Below are 21,510 nucleotides of genomic sequence, written 5' to 3'. Positions count from 1 at the left end.
CTACTTATCTATCCTTTAAGACCTAGGTCCACTTTCTCTTTGAAGTGCCAAGTCCACTTTCTCTTTGAAGCCATCCCTGATGAGTTTTCATCAATTTTTCATTCCACCAAAAGCTTTTGCAATTAGTTCCATTCAATGATCACTTGTTGCTGTCTCATTCTCTAATTTTTGTACATGTAATCAGATTATCGCTTTATATTTTTAGCTTACAAGAGTGTGAGCAACCTGTAGGTAAGAGCTAAATCTTGACCATCTTTATATTCCCAGTTCCTTACCACAGCGTCAAGCATGTTGTAGGTGCTTAATAAATAATAATTGAATAGAAGAGAGAATATTTAATGCTAATATAGTAGTGTGTTATCCACTACTTATTTTATATGCATATGCCTTGTTTTCCCAACTAGATTATAAATTTCTTATAGGCAAGGGCTTATAATAAAGCAATGCTTATGATTGTTTTAGGCAATGAATAGTACTTTTTAAAAAGTGGTACTTTTTTAAAAGGTCAAAAATTACAAGGTTAGAGGAATGTGTTAATCATCAAAAGCAGTGTGTTAATCATCAAAAGCAGTAAGAGGAGAGTAAGAATTGTTTACCTTTTGCTAGAATAAAATTGGGCATCAGGCTAACTTTGAAAGGAAAAATGGATGAGACTCAGGTATCCATTTTTTCTTTTAACAATCTCCTAGTTATTTCAGGGTTCAGAAAGAAACTTAGTATATCTCTTGATCCAGTCTGTATGCCTGACCATTAATACCAGAGAATGTACATCAAAACTACTGCTTTCAGTTATCTTCTCCTCTCATTTGTGAATTTTGAATGGGGAGACGGAAGCGAATCAAAAATCTCATCTGTGTTTGACCTAGACTGTTTCACGCAAGTTTCCTGTTTTGAAATGTGAACACGTTGGCTTCAACATGTTTCTTTCCTTCCTGCTTATCTTAAAGGTTAACTTCCGCTGCAGCCCTGAAGTCAGCTTTAAGACTTGTAAATGTATTGACTTTTTTCCCGTTTTCATTGGAACTCACTTACTCTCTACCACGTTTTAGGTTGTTGTCTAGCTAGCTTGTTACAGGGAGAGTGAAGATATACTGGGCCATAAATTCTTTCTCTATGTCTTTTCCCCCAGAACTACAATGGTGTGTCTGACGTAGAGCTGAGAGTAGCATTACCAGATGGAACAACGGTTACAGTCAGGGTTAAAAAGAACAGTACTACAGACCAAGTATATCAGGTAAATTAAATGAACACGTAGACTTGACATTGGATGATGTGAAGCTAAGGAAGATAGATTAAATGAGTCAATAAAGTACTTAGGGTGTCTGGCACATAATCAGTTTATTAAATGTTAGCTACTATTATTATTATTAATGTGAAAGTACTTTGCCCTCCCTTAAAAGAAAGGTACGGTAAATATCCCAGGTTGTAGTAGTTGTGATTAACCCCTCCTTTTTTTTGGAGATGGAGTGTTGCTCTGTCACCCAGGCTGGAGTGCAGTGGTGTGATCTCGGCTCACTGCAACCTCTGCCTCCTGGGTTCAAGTGATTCTCCTGCCTCAGCCTCCTGAGTAGCTGGGACTACAGGCGCCTACCACCATGCCCGGCTAATTTTTGTATTTTTAGTAGAGACATGGTCTCACCATGTTGGCCAGGATGGTCTTGATCTCCTGACCTCGTGAGCCGCCCTCCTCAGCCTCCCAAAGTGCTGGGATTATAGCAACCCCTCCTTTTTTGATGGTAAAAAAACTATAACACACATGAAAACAGAATAGTATAATAAATCTCCATATAGTAATCATTTATATTTAATAATTATCAAGATTTTGCCACATTTGCCTTATGTATATATTTTTATTTTTTATTTTTTATTTTATTTTTTTTTATGTATATCTTTTTTCTTTTCCTTTAAGTACTTAAAAGCAAATCCCATGTTATTGGACCTGTGTGTACTTTAGTATGCATCTTCTTACAAAACCACAGTGCCATTATCAAACCTTAAAAATTAGCACTATTGCCTTGGTATTGCCTAATAACTACTCCATAGTCACAATTTTCCAATTGTCTAAAAATGATTTTTTACATTTGGTTTGTTGAAATCTGAATCTAAACAAGGTCCTTAGATCACATTTGATTTTTATGTTTGTTTTAGTATAGGACAGTCCCCACTTCTCCCCATTTTTTTTTCATGCCATTGTTTTCTTGCAGAAATGGGTCAGTGCCTTGTGGAATGACCTGCATTCTGAATGTGTCTGTTTGTTTTCTGGTGGTGTCATTTAATATATCCTTCTATGTCTCTGTATTTTCTATACATGGAAGTTTGCTCTAGAGGCTCAATTAGATTCAGATTCTGCTTTTTTGATAAAACTTCATAATTGGTCCTGTATACTTCATATTGCTTCTCAACAACAAGTACACAATACTGGGTTATCCCATTTTAGTGGTACTAAGGTTAACCAGTAGGTTTAGGTGGTGAAATCTGATCTTTTCATTGTAAAATTCACCACTGGTCTTTCATCAAATGAATCTATCCATTGATGATTATTGCCTTAACCAGTGATTTCATTAAAGGTTACAAAGTGCTGATTTTCTAATACTCATTTCTTCACACCACTTAGGTAGAATTCTTCTGAAAATAACTTTTCCTTGTCAACTAATGCTACTAATTATCTCAAAATAGATAATTTCCCACAGTTTGTGGGAAAGACAGGATACGTATTTAAGCCTTTCCTTTGCTGATTTTCAGAGTAAATATATAATTATATATAAGTATAATTATGTGTTAATAATATATAAGGTATATTACATATTAATATATACTTTATAATTATATAATATATTAAATAATATATAATTCATTATGAAATAGTATATATTATATATAATAATTTATATAATGGGTTTTTAGATTCAATGTGATTTAATCAATAGCATATATTATCTTTTTGATGCTCAGATTGTTCCATCTTTGGCCAGTGAGAGCTCCTTCATGTCTGCTCCTTTATGCTTTTGATGCAACCTAATATTTTTATGATAGCATCCTTGCTTTTTGGTACAATAAGATGTCCTGGCCTCATCTTTGTATATTTCTTACCCTAGATATCTAGTATAGGCCATTTCCCCAAGGAGTCCTATTCTTTTAGTGAGAAATTGTCTTTAGAGATCATAATCTGCGTGCTGGGTGTAATCATTGCCTGTATATGCCTTTTCATTGGCCTTTAATCCTGACTTGATCAGAATTTTCAGGGAGACAAGCAGGTTTCTGGGTACTAATGCTTACATTTCTCTTTTGTAGCAAACATTAAAAAATCTATCCCCCAAACATTTCTTCATCCACTGTATTTTATGGCAAAGGATATATGCAGGATCTCAGGCATTTATGAAATTATACAATGGTAGAGAATTTCAAGAAAAGTACTATATTTACAGCTTGCTGATCTTTTTGTTTTGTTTTGATTGCTTTTTTCCAGTGTTCCTCTAGCAAGGCTTAGGTTTTTTACACTTTCCTCCCAACCCTGTTACTGAGACTTCTAGCTATAAACTATTTTCTAAACCTTGAAAGCCTTTTAGTTTCTATCCAGTGCAGTGTAGAATGATAATTTAGAATACTTATAATGTCTAGTTCCTCTATCACATCATGGATGGACCTAGGCCTCATGTTTGAGCAGATAGGAGAAGAAGGGATATAATCACATTTGGCTTACTGAGATACTAATAATCAACAGTTTTATCTTTGTTTTATCAACAAAACAACGGCATGAAAAAGAAGTACCTTATATTGAGGTTGATCTTGAAAAGAAATTTTGTTACTACTAGTTTATATTTTGTTGTTGTTTGTATGTAATTGTCATTTATTTGCACACAGTTTTCCAATTTCTCTTTTATTTGTCATGTTAGGACCTGAGTTCCTAGAGAGAATGAGTGATTCTTGTTTAATATGCCTCTATTGTCCCAGTATTTTGCTATTTTTTGTAGATATTAGATGGTAATTCTTAGGAAATAGAGGTGCCTAATGATCCCAGCATGAGACATGGGTCATCTAAAAAGTAAATAAAAAAGTTTTGTTTAGCCAGAATATCATTGACAAACAATATTTTACGCTCTAGAATCAAATGTGTAGTTTTTTTGTGTTAATGTATTAAATGTAGGCTGAATGTGTGAAACTGGATATTTAATCATTTATTTTCTTTTTAAGATCTGTGCTATTAAGTACATTTCTTGTAAGTGGTGTTAAAAAAAAGAAGTTGTTTTAGAGAGGGAAGCTGATATTTAAGGACAGAATATTGTCAGCTTACACTGGAAGGGAGAAACTCATATTCATAGCTGTTGGGGCAGATACAGGTGTTTTTTCCCTTTCATATGTATGTATGCGTGCATGCATGTACACATACATACAAAGAAGGATAGTTATGGACCATTAATGCAGTTTTTGTGAGGCCAAGATGGCGGAACCTCTCCCCTTTCCCTCACCGGCAGGCATACACCTGCCTTTTCCTACAGCATTGTCTGACTTAATTTTCTTGAAACCAATCTATCCTGTTTAACCTTAGGCTATTGCAGCAAAGGTTGGCATGGACAGTACGACAGTGAATTACTTTGCCTTATTTGAAGTGATCAATCACTCCTTTGGTGAGTACCAGTGGCTGATACTAGTTTTGTTTTCTAATACTGTCAGAAAGAAACTATTTACCTAGAGAAGAGCTTGAAGACAAGGGGAGATCCCACTCATTAGAACTGTCTCTAACGAGCAGACCAAGCATATCCCATTAAACTTAGGTCATAAGGATGTCTGATCACTGTTGATTCTTTTTCCTCTTTTGTAAGTATAGGTTACAACCAGCAATGAATTGGAAGATACTTTCATGAGGTTCTTTTAAATCTGAGGTTCAAAATTCATATATTCCAATGAAACGGGCTTAAAAAGATGGGATGTTCTATTTAGCCACATGTTGTTTTAGTGTACTTTAGGATTTTTGTAAAGATTCTTAAGAGTAGCTTTCTGTTTTTAGAAGTTAGAAAGATATATATTGGTTAAAAGCCTTGTTTTAATGCATACGTTTAAGCTTCTGTGTGAATCAATTTCCTCTTCCAAGGAGGTTTTATTGCATGGTGATAGGAAATTTATATTTTATTTTACAAAAGCTAGGGATGGTAGTCACATTGGATGCACTGAGACTACAGAGGGGAGAGAGTCTGAGGGCTTGCTCTGAATGACATAGATTTCCTACAGTTTATGGGTCTCTTCCGTATCATATAGATTTATACAGGGCTAAGGCCAGAATAGATACAGATAATATTGGTTGATCAGATCTTCCTTATCCCAGAAAGGGGGAGAGTTTGGTAGATTTAGGTTGCCTTGCTATCTCAGGTCCAGGTAGAATAACTTTGATTCCCCTAAAGCAGCCATCTCCCTAATATTTTTTTTCTTCCCAACTCACAGCAGTGTAACTAGACAGATGTAAATTATGTTACAAAGGATTACTGAGGTACCAAGATATCTGGATTCTAACCTTGTTTTTTGTCTAAGCTTTAGTTTCACTTTCTATAAAATGGAAAGTATTAAATCTATCTTTTGTAGTGTTACAAAGCCAAGTAAACATCGAGAGAGGAAGTAATCTCAGCAATTTGGGAGGCTGAGGCAGGAGGATTGCTTGAGCCCAGGAGTTTGAGACCAGCCTGGGCGACATAGTGAGACTGCCATCTCTAAAAAAAATTTAAAAATTAGCCAAGCATGGTGACACATGCAGGTGGTCCAAGCTGGGAGGCTGAGGTAGGAGGATCAGTTGAGCCTAGGAGGTTAAGGCTGCAGTGAGCTATGATTGTGCCACAACACTCTAGCCTGGGCAACAGAGTGACACCCTGTCTCAAAAAAAAAAAAAAAAAAAAAAGGCAATTTAGAAATTAAAAGTGGTAGTTTTTTTTATCGTGCTTGGGTGGCTGTTAGAAAGAGGAAGTATAACATTACTCAGAAGACACTTTTCAGTTTGAGGAATACTGCAGGATTTTTGGAGGTAGGCTGGAAAAAACCTTTTGGCATTAATAAAAGCAGTTCATTGAAAATTACCACATGAGAGACTCTGAATGCACCAGAGTTGGGTAAGAGGAGAGGCTTGCTTTAAAGATGTTTAGTGGACATGAGCTGTAACTAGCTAATGGATTAGATATTTTAACTAAATTTGGAGTTGGTGTTGTTTGCAGAGTTGTCATGCTAACTGATCTGTGTCTTAGTACTTTTTTGTGTTGCTATAAAGGAATACCTGAGGCTGGGTAATTTGTAAAGAAAAAAGGTCTAATTGTCTTATGATTCTGCTGATTTTCAGCTGATATCCACCAAACATCTTTAAGACTGGGTTCAAGACTGGGCATCTGGTGAGGTCCTCAGGCTGTTTTCTTCCACTCATGGTGTATGTAGAGATCACATTAGGCCCCACCTCTAACATTGGGGATCAAATTTCAACGTGAATTTTGTGGGGGACAAATATCCAAACCACAGCACTTGTCATTCAAGTGATAGGTTTCTGTCAGCTTGAGACTTGACTGGCCATGGTCATAGCTAGAAAGGATATTTGGCTGGACAGATATGGCTGTTTTGTGCTCCCAAGGCAGAACTCCTTAATGGATTTGAGATGATGTTCTGGTTAATGATAACATAGCATTTTTGATCTGCCTTACATAGTTTGTATTAGGGAAATTTCTTCTATCTTTTCACTCTAGCTTTCTGTGTTTTGTCTTTCCTTTAGTACGTAAATTGGCACCGAATGAGTTTCCTCACAAACTCTACATTCAGAATTATACATCAGCTGTGCCAGGCACCTGCTTGACCATTCGAAAGTGGCTTTTTACAACAGAAGAAGAAATCCTCTTAAATGACAATGACCTTGCTGTTACCTACTTCTTTCATCAGGTAGGTGAATTGATCTTGAAAGGCGCAATTTCTTTTTATGTTTGAATATAGTTGGTATTTTGCCAATTCCCTGTGAATCCTTAGGTAAGCTGCTTTGCTCCTGGGTCTGAATTACATTCGTAAAATGTTCTCTCCCATTTCACAAAGGATAAATACGTAAGTTTTAGAAGTAAAGATATCCTGGAGTTTAAAAATACATATTTTAAAAATATATATTCTAATATTTTTAAGCAACAGAAAATGAGCATTGTGGCTGTGTACCTGTTCAAAAATTTTCCACTAATATTATACATACATAGAGTTTAAAGCATCAGATAGTTCTACACAGTTTATTGTGAAAAACAGTAGTTGCCCCTACTTATTTCCATCTCCCCCCATAGGCAACCACCTTCCCTTCTTTTAGCTTTGTTTTTTATTGGTTTGTTTGTTTGTTTTTGGTATTTACTTCTATGTCTCCATTATAACTTGGTTATATTGCTTCTACTTAATTTTTCAGATTCCAGTAGCATCTCTTAATTTCCCACTATTGAAGATGAGACACCAGCTGTCTTTCCTCCTCCATTCCTACCATATACCCATACCTTTTTCATCTCTCCCATCCCCTTAATATAATCAAATTATAATATTTGTTAGGTCAATATTCAGTGTTTACAATATTATGACTCTGTAAATGGTGAAATTTACAACAGAGCCATATAATAATTACTGTCTTTACTTTTCACTTTCTTTACAACATTTTATTTTTCCACAGCTAATTATTGCCCTCCTTTTTCATTTGCTTAATTTTCCGTGTACTTATGATTAATTTAGCTCCATACTCTTCACCAGTTGTCTAAATCTCCTCTAAAGACATTCAGTTCAGACCCATCAGGTAGTTCATGAATTTCCACTTTCTGAAGAAATCTCTTGTGGAGCCTCTTCCTCTACCCCTGTGTGAAGTGGCGGCTCTGTACTCTGGTGCACAGCTGGCCTTCTGGGATTGCCCTTCACCACCACCATCTCCTGTTTCCAGTGTTAGAGTACATTGTTAGAGTATTTTGTTTTGCTTTACTCCTGTATTTTTGTAGAATACACTTTCAGAGCTGTTCCTCTTTTTATATATGTAATTTTTTATTTTTAATTTTTGTGGGTACATGGTAGGTGTATATATTTTTGGGGTACATGAGATGTTTTGATATAGGCATGTGGTGTGTAATAATCACATCATGGAAAATGGGGTATCCATCCGCTCAAACATTTATCTTTTGTGTTACAAATAATCCATTTATATTCTTTTAGTAATTTTAAAATGTACAATTAAATTATTATTGACTATAGTCACCCTGTTGTGCTGTCAAATACTAGGCCTTATTCATTAATTCTGCCTATTTTTTGTACCCATTAACCATCCCCGACTCTTCCCCAATTCCCCACTACCCTTCCCAGAGTCTGGTAACTATCCTGCTCTGTCTCCATGGGTTCAATTGTTTTTAGTTTTACAGTTCACAAATAATTGAGAACATGTGATGTTTGTCTTTCTGTGCCTGGCTTATTTCACTTAACGTAGTGACCTCCACTTCCATCCATGTTATTGCAAATGACTGACTCTCATTCTTTTTTTATGGCTGAATAGTACTCCACTGTGTATAAGTACCACATTTTCTTTATCCATTCATTCATTGATGGATGCTTAGGTTGCTTCTAAATCTTGACTTGTGAACAGTGCTGCAGCAAACATGGGAATGTGGGTATCTCTTCAAAATACTGATTTCCTTTTTTTTGGGTATATATGCAGCAGTGGGATTGCTGGATTGTATGATGGTTCTATTTTTAGTTTTCTGAGGAACCTCCAAACTGTTCTCTGAGTGGTTGTACTAATTGACATTCCCACCAACAGTAAACAAGGGTTCCCTTTTCTCCATATCCTTGCCAGTATTTGTTACTGCCTCTCTTTTGGATATAAGCCATTTTAACTAGGGTGAGATGGTATCTCATTGTAGTTTTTATGTGCATTTCTTTTTTTTCCTGTTGAGTTGTTTGAGCTCCTTATATATTTTGATTATTAATCCCTTGTCAGATGAGTAGTTTGCAAATATTTTCACCCATTCTGTGGGTTGCTTTTTCATTTTGTTGATTGTTTTCTTTGCTGTGCAGCTTTTTAGCTTGACGTGATCCCATTTGTCCAGTTTTGCTTTGGTTGACTGTGCTTGTGGGATATTAAGAAATCTTTGCCCAGACTGATGTCATGGAGAGTTTCCCCAATTTTTTCTTGTAGTAGTTTCATAGCTAGAGGATTTAGATTTAATTATTGAATCTATTTTGATGTGATTTTTGTATATGGCAAGAGTTAGGGGGCTAGTTTCATTCTTTTGTACACAGATGTCCAGTTTTCCCAGCACCATTTATTGAAGAGACTGTCTTTTCCCCAGTACATGTTCTTGGCACCTGTGTCGAAAATGAGTTAACTGTAGGTATGTGAATTTGTTTCTCAGTTCTTTATTGTGTTCCATCGGTCTGTGTGTCTGCTTTTATGCCACTACCGTGCTTTTTTTTAACTATAAAAAAGTTAAAAAAAAGTTTTTTTTACTATAGTTCTGTAGTATAACTTGAAGTTAGGTAATATGATTCCTCCAGTGTTGCTCTTTTTTTTTTTTTTTCGAGAGACAGGATCTCACTTTGTCACCTAGACTGGAGTGCAGTGGCGTGATCACAGCTCACTGAAGCCTCGACCTCCTAGGCACAGGCTATCCTCCTGCCTCAGCCTCCCCACTAGCTGGGGCTGTAGGCCCATGGCACCATGCCCCACTGATTTTTTAAGTTTTTTTTAGAGGCAGGGGGTCTTGCTGTGTTGCCCAGGCTGGCTTGAACTCCTGGGCTCAAGATCCTCTTGCCTTAGCCTCCTAAATTGCTGGGTTACAGATGTGTGCCACCATAGCCCACCCAGTTTTCTTCTTTTTCTTAGGATATCTTTGGCTATTCTGGGTCTTTGGTGGTTCCGTATAAATTTAAGGATAGTTTTTTTTTCTATTTCTGTGAAGAATGTCATTGGTATTTTGATAGGGGTTGCATTGAATCTGTGGATTGCTTTGGGTAGTGTGGACATTTTAACAATATTTATTCTTCCAATCCATGAACATGGAATACTTTTACCATTTGTTGGTGTCCTCTCTTCACCTTTCTTTCATAGTGTTTTAATTTCTTTTTCAGATTGTTCACTGTTGGCATATAGAAATGCTACTGATTTTTGTTGTTGATTTTGTATCCTGCAACTTTACTGAATTTATTTATCAATTCTAATAGTTTTTCAGTGGAGTCTTTAGGTTTTTCCAAGTATAAGATTGTATCATATGCAAACAAGGATAATTTGACTTCCTTTCCAATTTGGATGCCCTTTATACCTTTGTCTTGTCTGATTGCTCTAGCTGGGACTTCTAGTACTATGTTGAATAACAGTGGTGAAAGTGGGCATCCTTGTTGTGTTCCAGGTCTTAGAGGAAAGGCTTTCAGTTTCTCCCCATTCAGGATGATAGTAGCTGTGGGTCTGTCGTATATAGCTTTTATTATGTTGAGGTTTCTCCTATACCTAGTTTTTTGAGGAGTTTTTATTATGAAGGGATGTTGAGTTTTATCAAATGCTTTTTCAGCGTGAATTGAAATGATCATATGATTTTTGTCCTTTACTCTGTTGATGTGGTGTGTCACATTGATTGGTGTTTTTGAACCATCCTTACATTCCCAAGGATATATCTTGCTCATGGTGATTTTTTAAATGTATTGTTGAATTCAGTTTGCTAATATCTTGTTGAGGATTTCTATATTAATATTCATCAGGGATATTGGTCTGTAGTTTTCTTTTTTGATATGTCTTTGTCTGGTTTTGGTATAAAGGTGATACTGGCCTCATAGAATGAGTTTAGAAGTATTCCCTCCTTCTCTCTTTTTTTGAAATAGTTTGTGTAGAATTGGTATTAATCCTTCATTAAATGTCTGATAGAATTTAGCAGTGAAGCCGTTGGGTTCTGGGCTTTCCTTTACTGGAGACCATTATGGCTTCGATCTTGTTACTTGTTATTAGTGTGTTTGGGTTTTGGATTTCTTCATGGTTCAATCTTTGTAGGTTGTATATGTCTAGGAATTTATCCATTTCTTTTAGATTTTACAATTTATTGGCATATAGTTAATCATAGTAGCCACAAATGATCCTTTGGATTTCTTAAGTATCAGTTGTAATGTCTCCTTTTTCATCTCTGATTTTATTTGGATCTTCTTTTTTTTTTTTCTTAATCTGGCTAAAGGTTTTTCTGTTTAACTTTTCAAAAAAACCAACTTTTTGTTTCATTTCTCTTTTTTTGTATTTTTTAATTTCAATTTAATTTATTTCTGCTCTAATCTTTATTATTTATTTTCTTCTACTGATTGGTTTTGGTTTGCTCTTGCTTTTCTATTGCTCTAAGATGCATTGTTTGAAATTTTTCTTCTTTTTTTGATGTAGGCATTTATAACTATAAAATTCCTTCTTAGTTGTGCTTTTGCTGTATCCCATATGGCATGTTATGTTTTCATGATCATTTATTTCAATAAATTTTTAAATTTCCTTCTCAATTTCTCCATTGACCCACTGGTCTTTCAGGAGTATATTGTTTAATTTCCATGTATTTGAATAGTTTCCAAAATTCATCATTTTTGATTTTATATTCTGATTTTATTCCATTGTAGTCAGATACTTGGTATTATTGTAATATCACTATGGTCAGATACTTGATCATATTGATACTATTTGATATTAATAATACTTGATATTATTCATTTTTAAAAAATGTTTTAAGACTTGTTTTGTGACCTAACATGTGGTCTGTTCTTGAGAATGATCCATGTGCTGAGGAAAAGAATGTGTGTTCTGCAGTCATTGGATGAAGTTTTCCGTAAATATGTATTAGATCCATTTGGTCTATAATGCCAATTAAGTCCAGTGTATCTTGGTTGATTTTCTGTCTGGAAGATCTGTCCAGTGCTGAAGGTTAGGTGTTCAGGTCTCCAGCTATCATTGTGTTAGAGTCTGTTTCTCTCTTTAGCTGTAATAATATTTGCTTTAGATATTAAATATATATCAGGGTGCTCCAGTGTTGGGTGCACATATATTTAATATTGTTACATCCTCTTGCTGAATTGACCCCTTTATCATTATATAGTGACCTTCTTTGTCTTGTCCTATATTTTTTTCTTAAAATCTATTTTGTCTGATATAAGTATAGCTACTTCTGCTTTGTTTTAGTTTCCATTGTCATGGAGTATCTTTTTCCATCCGTTTATTTTCCATCTATGTGTGTCTTTATAGGTGAAGTATGTTTCTTGTAGACAACAGATCGATGGTTCTTGTTTTTTATTTATTCAGCCACTGTGTGTCTGTTGATTGATGTTTAGTCCATTTGCATTCAGTGTTACTATTGATAAATAAGGCCTTACTCTTGCTATTTTGTTACTTGTTTTATGGTTGTTTTGTGATCATCTTTTCCTTCTTTCCTTCCTTCCTGTCTTCCTTTTAGTGAAGGTGATTTTCTGTGGTGATATGATTTAGTTTCTTACTTTTTATTTTTTTGTGTATTTGTTGTATGTTTGTCGGTTTGGGTTTACAAGGCTTGCAAATACTCTTGTAATCTGTTATTTTAACCTGATAACAACACTGTTTGTATAAACAAACAAGCAAGCAAAAAGAAAACTAATAAAGGCTCCATGCCTTAAATATATTACCCCACTTTTTCACTTTTTGTTGTTACTATTTATACCTTATTGTACTATGTCTTGAAAAGTTGTTGTAGTTATTAGTTTTGATTGGTTCATCATTTAGTCTTTCTACTTAAGATGAGTAGTTTACATACCATAGTTATAGTGTTATGATATTTTGTGTTTTTCTGTGTATTTAATATTACCATACCTTCAGATGATTTCTTATTGCTCATTAACATCATTTTCTTTCTGATTGAAGTACTCCTTTTAGCATTTCTTGTAGGACAGGTCTGGTGTTGATGAAATCCCTCAGCTATTGTTTGTCTTGGAAAGTTTATTTCTGTTTCATGTTTGAAGGATAATTTAGCTGGATATACTTATTGTAGAGTAAAATGGTTTTTTTCCTTCATCACTTTAAATATGTTATGCCACTCTTTTCTGGCCTGTAAGGTTTCCACTGAAAGTCTGCTGCCAGATGTATTGGAGCTCCATTGTATATTGTTTCTGTTCTCTTGCTGCTTTTACAATCTTTTCTTTATCCTTGACCTTTGGGAGTTTGATGATTAAATGCCTTGATGTAGTCTTCTTTGGGTTAAATCTGCTTGGTGTTCTATAACCTTTTTGTACTTGGATATTGATATCTTTCTCTAGATTTGGGAAGTTCTCTGTTATTACCCCTTTGAATAAACTTTCTACACCTATCTCTTTCTCTGCCTCCTCTTTAAGGCCAATAACTTTTAGATTTGCCCTTTTGCTCCTTCATGTATTATTATTATTATTATTTTTGAGACAGAGTTTCACTATTGTTGCCCAGGCTGATGCAATGGTGCGATCTTGGCTTACTGCAACCTCTGCCTCCCGGGTTCAGGCAATTCTCCTGCCTCATCCTCCTGAGTAGCTGAGATTACAGGTGCACGCCACCACACCCAGCTCATTTTGTATTTTTAGTAGAGATGGGGTTTTGCTATGTTTAACAGGCTGGTCTGGACCTCCTGACCTCCGGTGATCCACCCGCCTCGGCCTCCCAAAGTGCTAGGATTACAGGCGTGAGCTACCACGCCCAGCCTCCTCCATGTGTTTTCAAATAGCCGTCTTCAAGCTCACTAATTCTTTCTCCCGCTTGATCAATTCTGCTATTAAAAAACTCTGATGATGCGTGCATTCTTCAGTATGCCAATTGCATTTTTCAGCTCTAGAATTTCTGCTTGATTCTTTTTAATTATTTCAATCTCTCTCTCGCTCTCTTTTTTTTTTTTTTTGAGACAGAGTCTGGCTCTGTCGCCCAGGCTGGAGTGCAGTTGCGCAATCTTGGCTCACTGCATCTTTGTTGAATTTATCTGATAGAATTCTGAATTCCTTCTCTGTGTTACCTAGAATTTCTTTGAGTTTCCTCAAAACAGCTATTTTGAATTCTGTTTGAAAGGTAACATATCTCTTTTTCAACAGGATTGGTCCCTGGTACCTTATTTAGTTCTTTTGGTGAGGACATGTTCTCCCGGATTGTCTTGATACTTGCAGATGTTTGTCTGTGTCTGGGCATTGAAGAGTTAGGTACTTATTGTAGTCTGGGCTTGTTCATACCTGTCCTTCTTGGGGAGGCTTTCCAGATATTTGAAAGGACTTGGGTCTTGTGATCTAAGCTATATCTGCTTTAGGAAGTACCCCAAGCCCAATAATGCTGTGGTTCTTGCAGACTCTTAGAGGTACTGCCTTGTTGTCTTGGACAAGATCCAGAATTCTCTGGATTACCAGGCAGAGACTCTTATTCTCTTCTCTTACTTTTTCCCAAACAAATGTAGTATTTTCTGTGTTGAGCTGTCTGGTAGCTGAACCACTACCACTGGGACTTTGCTAGGTCAGACCTGAAGCCAGCACAGCACTGAGTCTTGCCTAAGGCCTGCTGTAGCTACTCCCTGGCTACTGCCTATGTTTGCTGAAGGTTCTGGGCTTCTACAATCAATCAGCAGGTGGCAAAGCCAGCGAGGCCTATGTCCTAAACTTCAGGGTGGTGAGTTCCCTCAGACCCTGGGAGGGTCCAGAGTGCCATCTGGGAGCCAGGGACTACAGTCAAAAACCTTAGAAGTCTACGTGGTATTTTACTGTTCTAGAGCTGAGCGGGCATTCACGCCACAAGACACAGTCCTTCCCACTCTTCTCTCTTCTTTTCAAAGGCAGAGAAGCCTCACCCCATGGACACTGCCACCTCAGGCCCATGGGGAGTACTGCCAGACTCCTGCCAATGTTCTCTTAAGACCCAAGGACTCTTCAGTCAGCTTGTGGTGAATGCTGCCTGGCCTGGAACTCACCCTTCAGGGTAGTGGGCTCCCCTTTGGCCCAGGGCAAGTCCAGAAATGCCATCTAAGAACCAAGTCCTCTAAGAGCTTTGTGAGAAGAGGGTACATGGGAAGACAACATTTAAAAATCTTGAATGCCTGGAAATGCCATTATTCTACACTCACACTTGGTTAATGTCACATTTATGTATAGAACACTAGGTTGAAAATGATTTAACTCCAGAAATTTTAAAGAATTATGTTCCACCAACAGGTGTGATGGCTCATGCCTGTAGTCTCAGTACTTGGTGGGAAGATCACTTGAGCCCAGGAGTTCGAGACCAGCCTGAGCAACATGGCGAGGCTTTGTCTCTACAAAAACTTTAAAATTTAGCCAGACATGGTAGTGTGCACCTGAAGTCCTAACTGCTCAGGAGGCTGAGGTGGGAGGATCACCTGAGCTCAGGAGTTTGAGGCTGCAGTGAGCCGTGATCACACCACTACACTGTAGCCAGGGAGACAGAGTGAGACCTTATCTTAAGGGGGGGAAAAAAAAAAGCCATCTTATTTCTGTACCATTTTATGTGACCTTTTTTTTCTTTCCAGAAACTGAGGTCTTTTTGTCTCCATGGGTATCAAATTTCACAATCATGTGCCTTGCTGTGGATCTATTTTCATTTATTGTGTTGGGCTCTCTGTGGGAAATTTGTGTTTCTGATCTGGCAAATTTTCTTGAATTATTAAATTGACAGTTTGTCCTCTCATTTTCTGTTCTCTCTTTTTGGCATTCCTATTATTCTGATACACAGTTTTTTGGTCTGCCCCGTAATCATCTTATCTTCTCTCATATTTTTAATTTCTTTATCTTCTTGCTCTATTTCCTAAATAATTTACTCAGGTTTCTCTTCTAGCCCTCTTACGTTTTTTTTTTAACATATGCCAGTTTTTGTGTGTGGGGGTGATGGGGGTGGTTTTGAGACGAAGTCTCTCTCTTTCACCCAGGCTGGAGTGCAGTGGTGCAGTCTTGGCTCACTGCAACCTCTGCCTCCGGGTTCAAGCAATTCTCCTGCCTCAACCTCCCAAGTATGTAGGATTACAGGCACATGCTGCCACACCCAGCTAATTTTTTTTGGATTTTAGTAGAGACGGGATTTCACTGTGTTGCCCAGGCTGGACTCGATCTCCTGAGCTCAGGCAATCCACCCACCTCGGCCTTCCAAAATGCTGGGATTACAGGTGTGAGCCACTGTGCCTGGCCTATATTTTTAATTTCTAAAGGTTTTCTTTTGTTCTCTGAATATCCTTTTTTATATATAGTATTCTGTTCTTTTGTGGTTGTAGTATTTTTTTCTTGACTTTCTGAAGATATTAAAAATAATATACTTTTTTAGGCCAGGTGTGGTGGCTCACGCCTGTAATCCCAGCACTTTGGGAGGCTGAGGCAGATCACCTGAGGTCAAGAGTTTGGGACCAGCCTGGCCAACATGGTGAAACCCTGTTTCTACTAAAAACATAAAAATTAGCTGGGTGTGATGATGGGCACCTGTAATCCCAGCCACTCAGGAGGCTGAGACAGGAGAATTGCTTGAACCCAGGAGGCAGAGGCTGCAGTGAGCCGAGATCATGCCACTGTACTCCAGCCTGGGTGACAGAGTGAGACTGTCTCAAAAAAAAAAATTAATATACTTTTTTTTATTTTGAAATTATCTTTTTCCTCCCTCTATTGCTTGATTATTTGTTTTGGTCTCTGTTGTACATGTTAGAAGTGTTCCTCTAACAGAGATGTCTGCTCAAATTTAAGACTGAGACACTGCACAGCTGATTGGGAACTCAGCATGTGAGTATATCTTATTGACTATGGCACAATCATGGCTCACCGTAGCCTCGACCTCCTGGGCTCAGGTGATCCTCCCACCTCAGCCTCCTGAGTAGTTGGGACTACAGGTGTGCACACCATGCCCAGCTAATTTTTGTACTTTTTGTAGACATGGGATTTTTCCATGTTGCCCAAGTTGGTCTCGAACTCCTGAGCTCAAACAACCCTCTCTCCTCAGCCTCCCAAAGTGCTGGGATTACAGGCATGAGCTATCATACCTAGCCAAATCACTAATCTTCTACTGGCATTGAAGAGGGCAGTCATCTGGTTCCAGGGAATAAAGGAGAGGATCTCAGAATTTGATTCTTTTTTTTTTTTTTTTTTTTTTTTTTTTAAGGCAAAGTCTTGCTTTGTCGCCAGGCTGGAGTGCAGTGGCACGATCTTGGCTCACTGCAACCTCTGCCTCCCGGGTTCAAGCAATTCTCCTGCCTCAGCCTCCTGAGTAGCTGAGATTACAGGCGCATGCCACCACGCCCGGCTAATTTTTGTATTTTTTAGTAGAGACGGGGGTTTCACCATGTTGGCCAGAATGGTCTCGATCTCTTGACCTCGTGATCTGCCCGCCTTGGCCTCCCAAAGTGCTGGGATTACAGGCATGAGCCACCACGCCCAGCTAATTTTTGTATTTTTTACTAGAGACGGGGGTTTCACCATGTTGGCCAGGATGGTCTCGATCTCTCGACCTCGTGATCTGCCTGCCTTGGGCTCCCAAAGTGCTGGGATTACAGGCATGAGCCACCGTGCCCAGCATTGATTGTTTCTTAAATAGACTTTTGGTCAGTCCTCCTTATTTTAGCCACATCCTACCACCTCTCCTAGATGGCCACCTGGTGCTACCAATTCTTCAGTCTTTTGGGAGTTTTGTGATATAAATTTGAGTGATTCTCTACTTTCCCTACTACTAGGTAGGGAATCCATTTTTTTTTTTTTCAGGTTTTGTAAGTTACTACTTATATATCCGTGTTCCAGATTACAAAATTGTGTTCCGATTGTTTCTCCTTGATCTCCTGGGTTTATTCCTTTACTGAAATTTTAGTAGGGTTTTAGGAGGAAGTAAGAGTTGATAGTTGTTTTTAATCTGCCATCCCTAATTGGAAGCCCTCTTTTAGGAACTTTTCCTACAAGTGTTTACATGCATATTTGGCTTTAGATCTTTATATGGATGTATAATTTTTACATAGTTATAATTCTAATACAGATACAACCTTTTTCTTTTCTTTTTTCCTTTCTCATACAGTTTTTTATATATCATTTATGACTGAGTTAATATAGTATATGTTGTTTAGACGTTCCCTCTTATTTGTTCCAGAGTTTTTTTGTTTTATTTTGTTTTGTTTTGAGATGGGCTCTCTCTATGTTGCTGGGGCTGGCCTGGGACTCCCGGGCTCCAGCAATCCTCCCACCTCTGCTTCTCAAGTAGAGTGCCTGGGCTACATGTGTGCCTGGCTAGTGCCAGGGTGTTTTTTCAGTGTGTGATTATAAATGATGCTGTGATTAACTCTTGTAATATCACTTTTTCCTCCTTCCTTCCTTCCTTCCTTCCTTCCTTCCTTCCTTCCTTCCTTCCTTCCTTCCTTCCTTCCTTCTTTCCTTCCTTCCTTCCTTCCTTCCTTCCTTCCTTTTCTTTTCTTTCTTCTTCTTTTTTTTTTTTTTTTATAGGATCTCATTCTGTCACCCAGGCTGGAGTGCAATGGTGTGATCATAGATCACTGCATCCTCTACCTCTTGGGCTCAGGTGATCCTGCCACCTCAGCCTCCCAAGTAGCTAGAACTGCAGGTGCTCACCACCATGTCCAGCTAATTTTTACTTTTTTAAAAAAATAGAGACAGGATCTTGCAATGTTGCCCAGGCTGGTCGTGAACTCCTGGGCTCAGGCAGTCCTCCCAAAGTGTTAGGATTACCGGTGTGAGCCACTGTGCCCGGACATATTTTTCTTTTGAATACAAGCTGTTTATTGATTGTGTTTTTGTAACTTGCTGTACAAAAATTGCTGTATTTTGTTAAACTTTATGTCTTTGTCATTTTAATAGATATTTACTCTGTTCCATTGTTTTTCTTTTTATCTTAGTGCTATTAATTTTTTTTTTTTTTTTTTTTTTTTTTTTTTTTTTTTTGAGACAGAGTCTGGCTCTATTGCCGAGGCTGGACTGCAGTGGCATAGTCTCGGCTCACTGCAACCTCTGCCTCCTGGGCTCAAGTGATCCTCCCACCTCAGTCTCCTGAGTAGCTGGGACTACAGGCATGCATCACCACACCCAGCTAATTTTTGTATTTTTTGTACAGACAGGGTTTTGCCATGTCAGCCAGGCTCATCTCAAACCCCTGGGCTCAAGTGATCTGCCCGCCTCTGCCTCCTAAAGTGCTGAGATTACAGGTGTGAGCCACCATGCCCGGCCAGGAATTTTGTTTTAGAGAAGAAGTTTTAACATTTTGTATAACAGTGTTTATCTATCTTTTCCATTGTGATTTCTACTAATATTTTCTTTCCGCAATATAAGAGGACAATAGCACACTTATAGTTAGTGTGCTTTTGTCACAATATTTTATTTTTAATATGTAATGCTTTAATTTACCCAAGGTTTATTGTGGTGTATAGTATGAACGGTTGGTCTAAGTTAAATTTTCTTGGTATTGCTATCCACGTAGCACATCAGGATACATTAAATGATTCATTTCTAATATATTATACTTAACTTGTCTTTCGTTAAATTTGTATCTGTCTCTGTGTGTGTGTGTGTATATATATATATGGCCTATGTTTAGCATCTCTCTGCTCTTAATCTGTGTTTCTATTTTTGACTCAGTATTCCCTTTTGATTGTTTCTGTATAATACATTTTAATATCTGATAAGGCTAAGCCTTCCGTTTTTAAAAGGCTTGATATTCTTTCCCATTTTATGTTTTCAAATAATTTTTAACCTATTTCATAACACTTTATAAAGTATCCTATTACTATTCCAACTGGAATTTTGTTAAATTTATAGTTTACTGAAGAAGAATCACCATTTTAATTAAATGTTGTATTATAATAATAGATGCATAAAGTATCTATTTTATTCAACTTGACTTTTGTTTCCTCAAAAAAAGTTACATAGTTTTATGTTTTACCAGTGCCCCCATTAAAGTAATCACCAAGTATTTTATATTTTTATTGCTATTATGAATGGAATATTTTTTCTTTGTATTTTTGGAATAGAAAAATCTTTAGCTAGGAGTCAGAATATCTGGTTCAAGTATTTTTGCATAATATTGCTGAGATCTAGTTTCTCATCTGTTAAAGGGGAACAGTGGTGTGTCTCATAGGTGGGTTTATTTTATTTTAAATGTATTTTTTATTTAAAAAATTAAGAAGGAGTCTCACTATGTTGCCCAGGCTGGTTCCTGGCTTCAAGCAATCCTCCCGCCTTGATCTCCCAAAGCACTGAGATTACAGGCATAACCACCACATCTGGCCATTTTTTTTTAGTGCTTATCAAAATTTGAGGGCAGAGCATGTGAAATTGCTTTTTAAATTATAAAACTAGAAGACAAAAATGTTTAAGTATATAGAAAAGTTATTGTTTTTGGAGCAGTATCTTATATCCAGCAACTTTTCTGAACTTTCCTATTGCCTCACATGATTTCTAAACAGCTTTATTGAGGTATAGTTTACATACAATAAACTGTACATATTTAAAGTATACAATTTGATAGTTTTTTAAATTTCTAAGCCATTTTTAAGTGTATAGTTCAATAGTGTTAAGTATATTCACAATGTTGTATAATGGATCTCCAGAACTCTGTTTTTTTAAAGAAGGGGACAGAATCTCAGTCTGCCACCCAGGCTGGAGTGCAGTGCTGTGATCATAGCTCACCATAATCTTGAACTCCTGACCTCAAACGATCCTCCTACCTCAGCCTCCCAAAATGTTGGGATTACAGGCGTGAACCACTGCTCCTGGCCCAGAACTCTTTTAATCTTGCAAAAGATTAAAACTGAAACTCTGTACCCATCAAACAACTCCCTGTTTTCCCCTCCCCCTTGGCAACTACCATTCTGCTTTTTATTTCTATGAATTTGACTACTTGAGATATTTAATGTAAGTAACCATACACTATTTGCCTTTGTAATAACTGGCTTATTTCACTGAACATAATGTCCTCAAGTTTCATACGTGTTGTGGTAGTATACGACAGGGTTTCCTTCCTTTTTAAGGCTGAATAATATTATGTTGTATGTATATACCACATTTAATTAATCCATTGATCCATGGACAGTTGGGTTTCTTTCATTTCTTGGTTATTGTGAATAACGCTGCTATGAACATGGGTGTGCAGATATCTTGTTGAGATCCTTCTTTCAGTATACCCAGATGTAGGATTACTGAATCATATGGCAATTTTATTTTCAACTTTTTGAGGAACTGCTATACTGTTTTCCATAGTGACTGCACCATCTCAAATGACTTATTTTTTTGTTTTGTTTTTTATTTTTTGGAGACAAGAGTCTTGCTGTGTCTCCCAGGCTGGAGTGTAGTGGGATGATCTCGGCTCACTACAACCTGTGCCTCCTGGGTTCCAGTGACTCTTATGCCTCAGCCTTCTGAGTAGCTGGGACTACAGTTGTGTACCACCAAGCCCAGCTAATTTTTGTATTTTTAGTAGAGATGGAGTTCCACCATGTTGCCCAGTCTGGTCTCAAACTCCTGGCCTCAAATTATCCACCCTGCTTGGCCTCCAAAATGCTGGGATTACAGGCATGAGTCACCGCACCTGGC

At 37.4% G+C, this 21,510-nt stretch overlaps 1 protein-coding gene across 4 annotated transcripts in view; it reads left to right on the top strand.

The window, feature by feature from the left end:
* The window catches only part of LOC105497855 (sorting nexin 27), a 92,389-nt gene that overhangs the window by 48,389 nt on the left and 22,490 nt on the right, over nucleotides 1-21,510 (top strand). For all 4 annotated transcript variants that reach the window (XM_071085349.1, XM_011769352.2, XM_011769353.2 and 1 more), the window contains 3 exons: nucleotides 1,130-1,234; nucleotides 4,547-4,625; nucleotides 6,737-6,900. In XM_071085349.1, the coding sequence (XP_070941450.1) occupies nucleotides 1,130-1,234; nucleotides 4,547-4,625; nucleotides 6,737-6,900 (348 nt within the window). The remainder of the gene's footprint in view (nucleotides 1-1,129; nucleotides 1,235-4,546; nucleotides 4,626-6,736; nucleotides 6,901-21,510) is intronic.

Source organism: Macaca nemestrina, chromosome 1 (assembly GCF_043159975.1).
Source record: "Macaca nemestrina isolate mMacNem1 chromosome 1, mMacNem.hap1, whole genome shotgun sequence".
In the NCBI taxonomy this organism is placed as follows: Eukaryota; Metazoa; Chordata; class Mammalia; order Primates; family Cercopithecidae; genus Macaca; species Macaca nemestrina.
The sequence above is the reverse complement of the archived record's forward strand: the minus strand, read 5'-3'. Positions and strand labels throughout refer to the sequence as shown.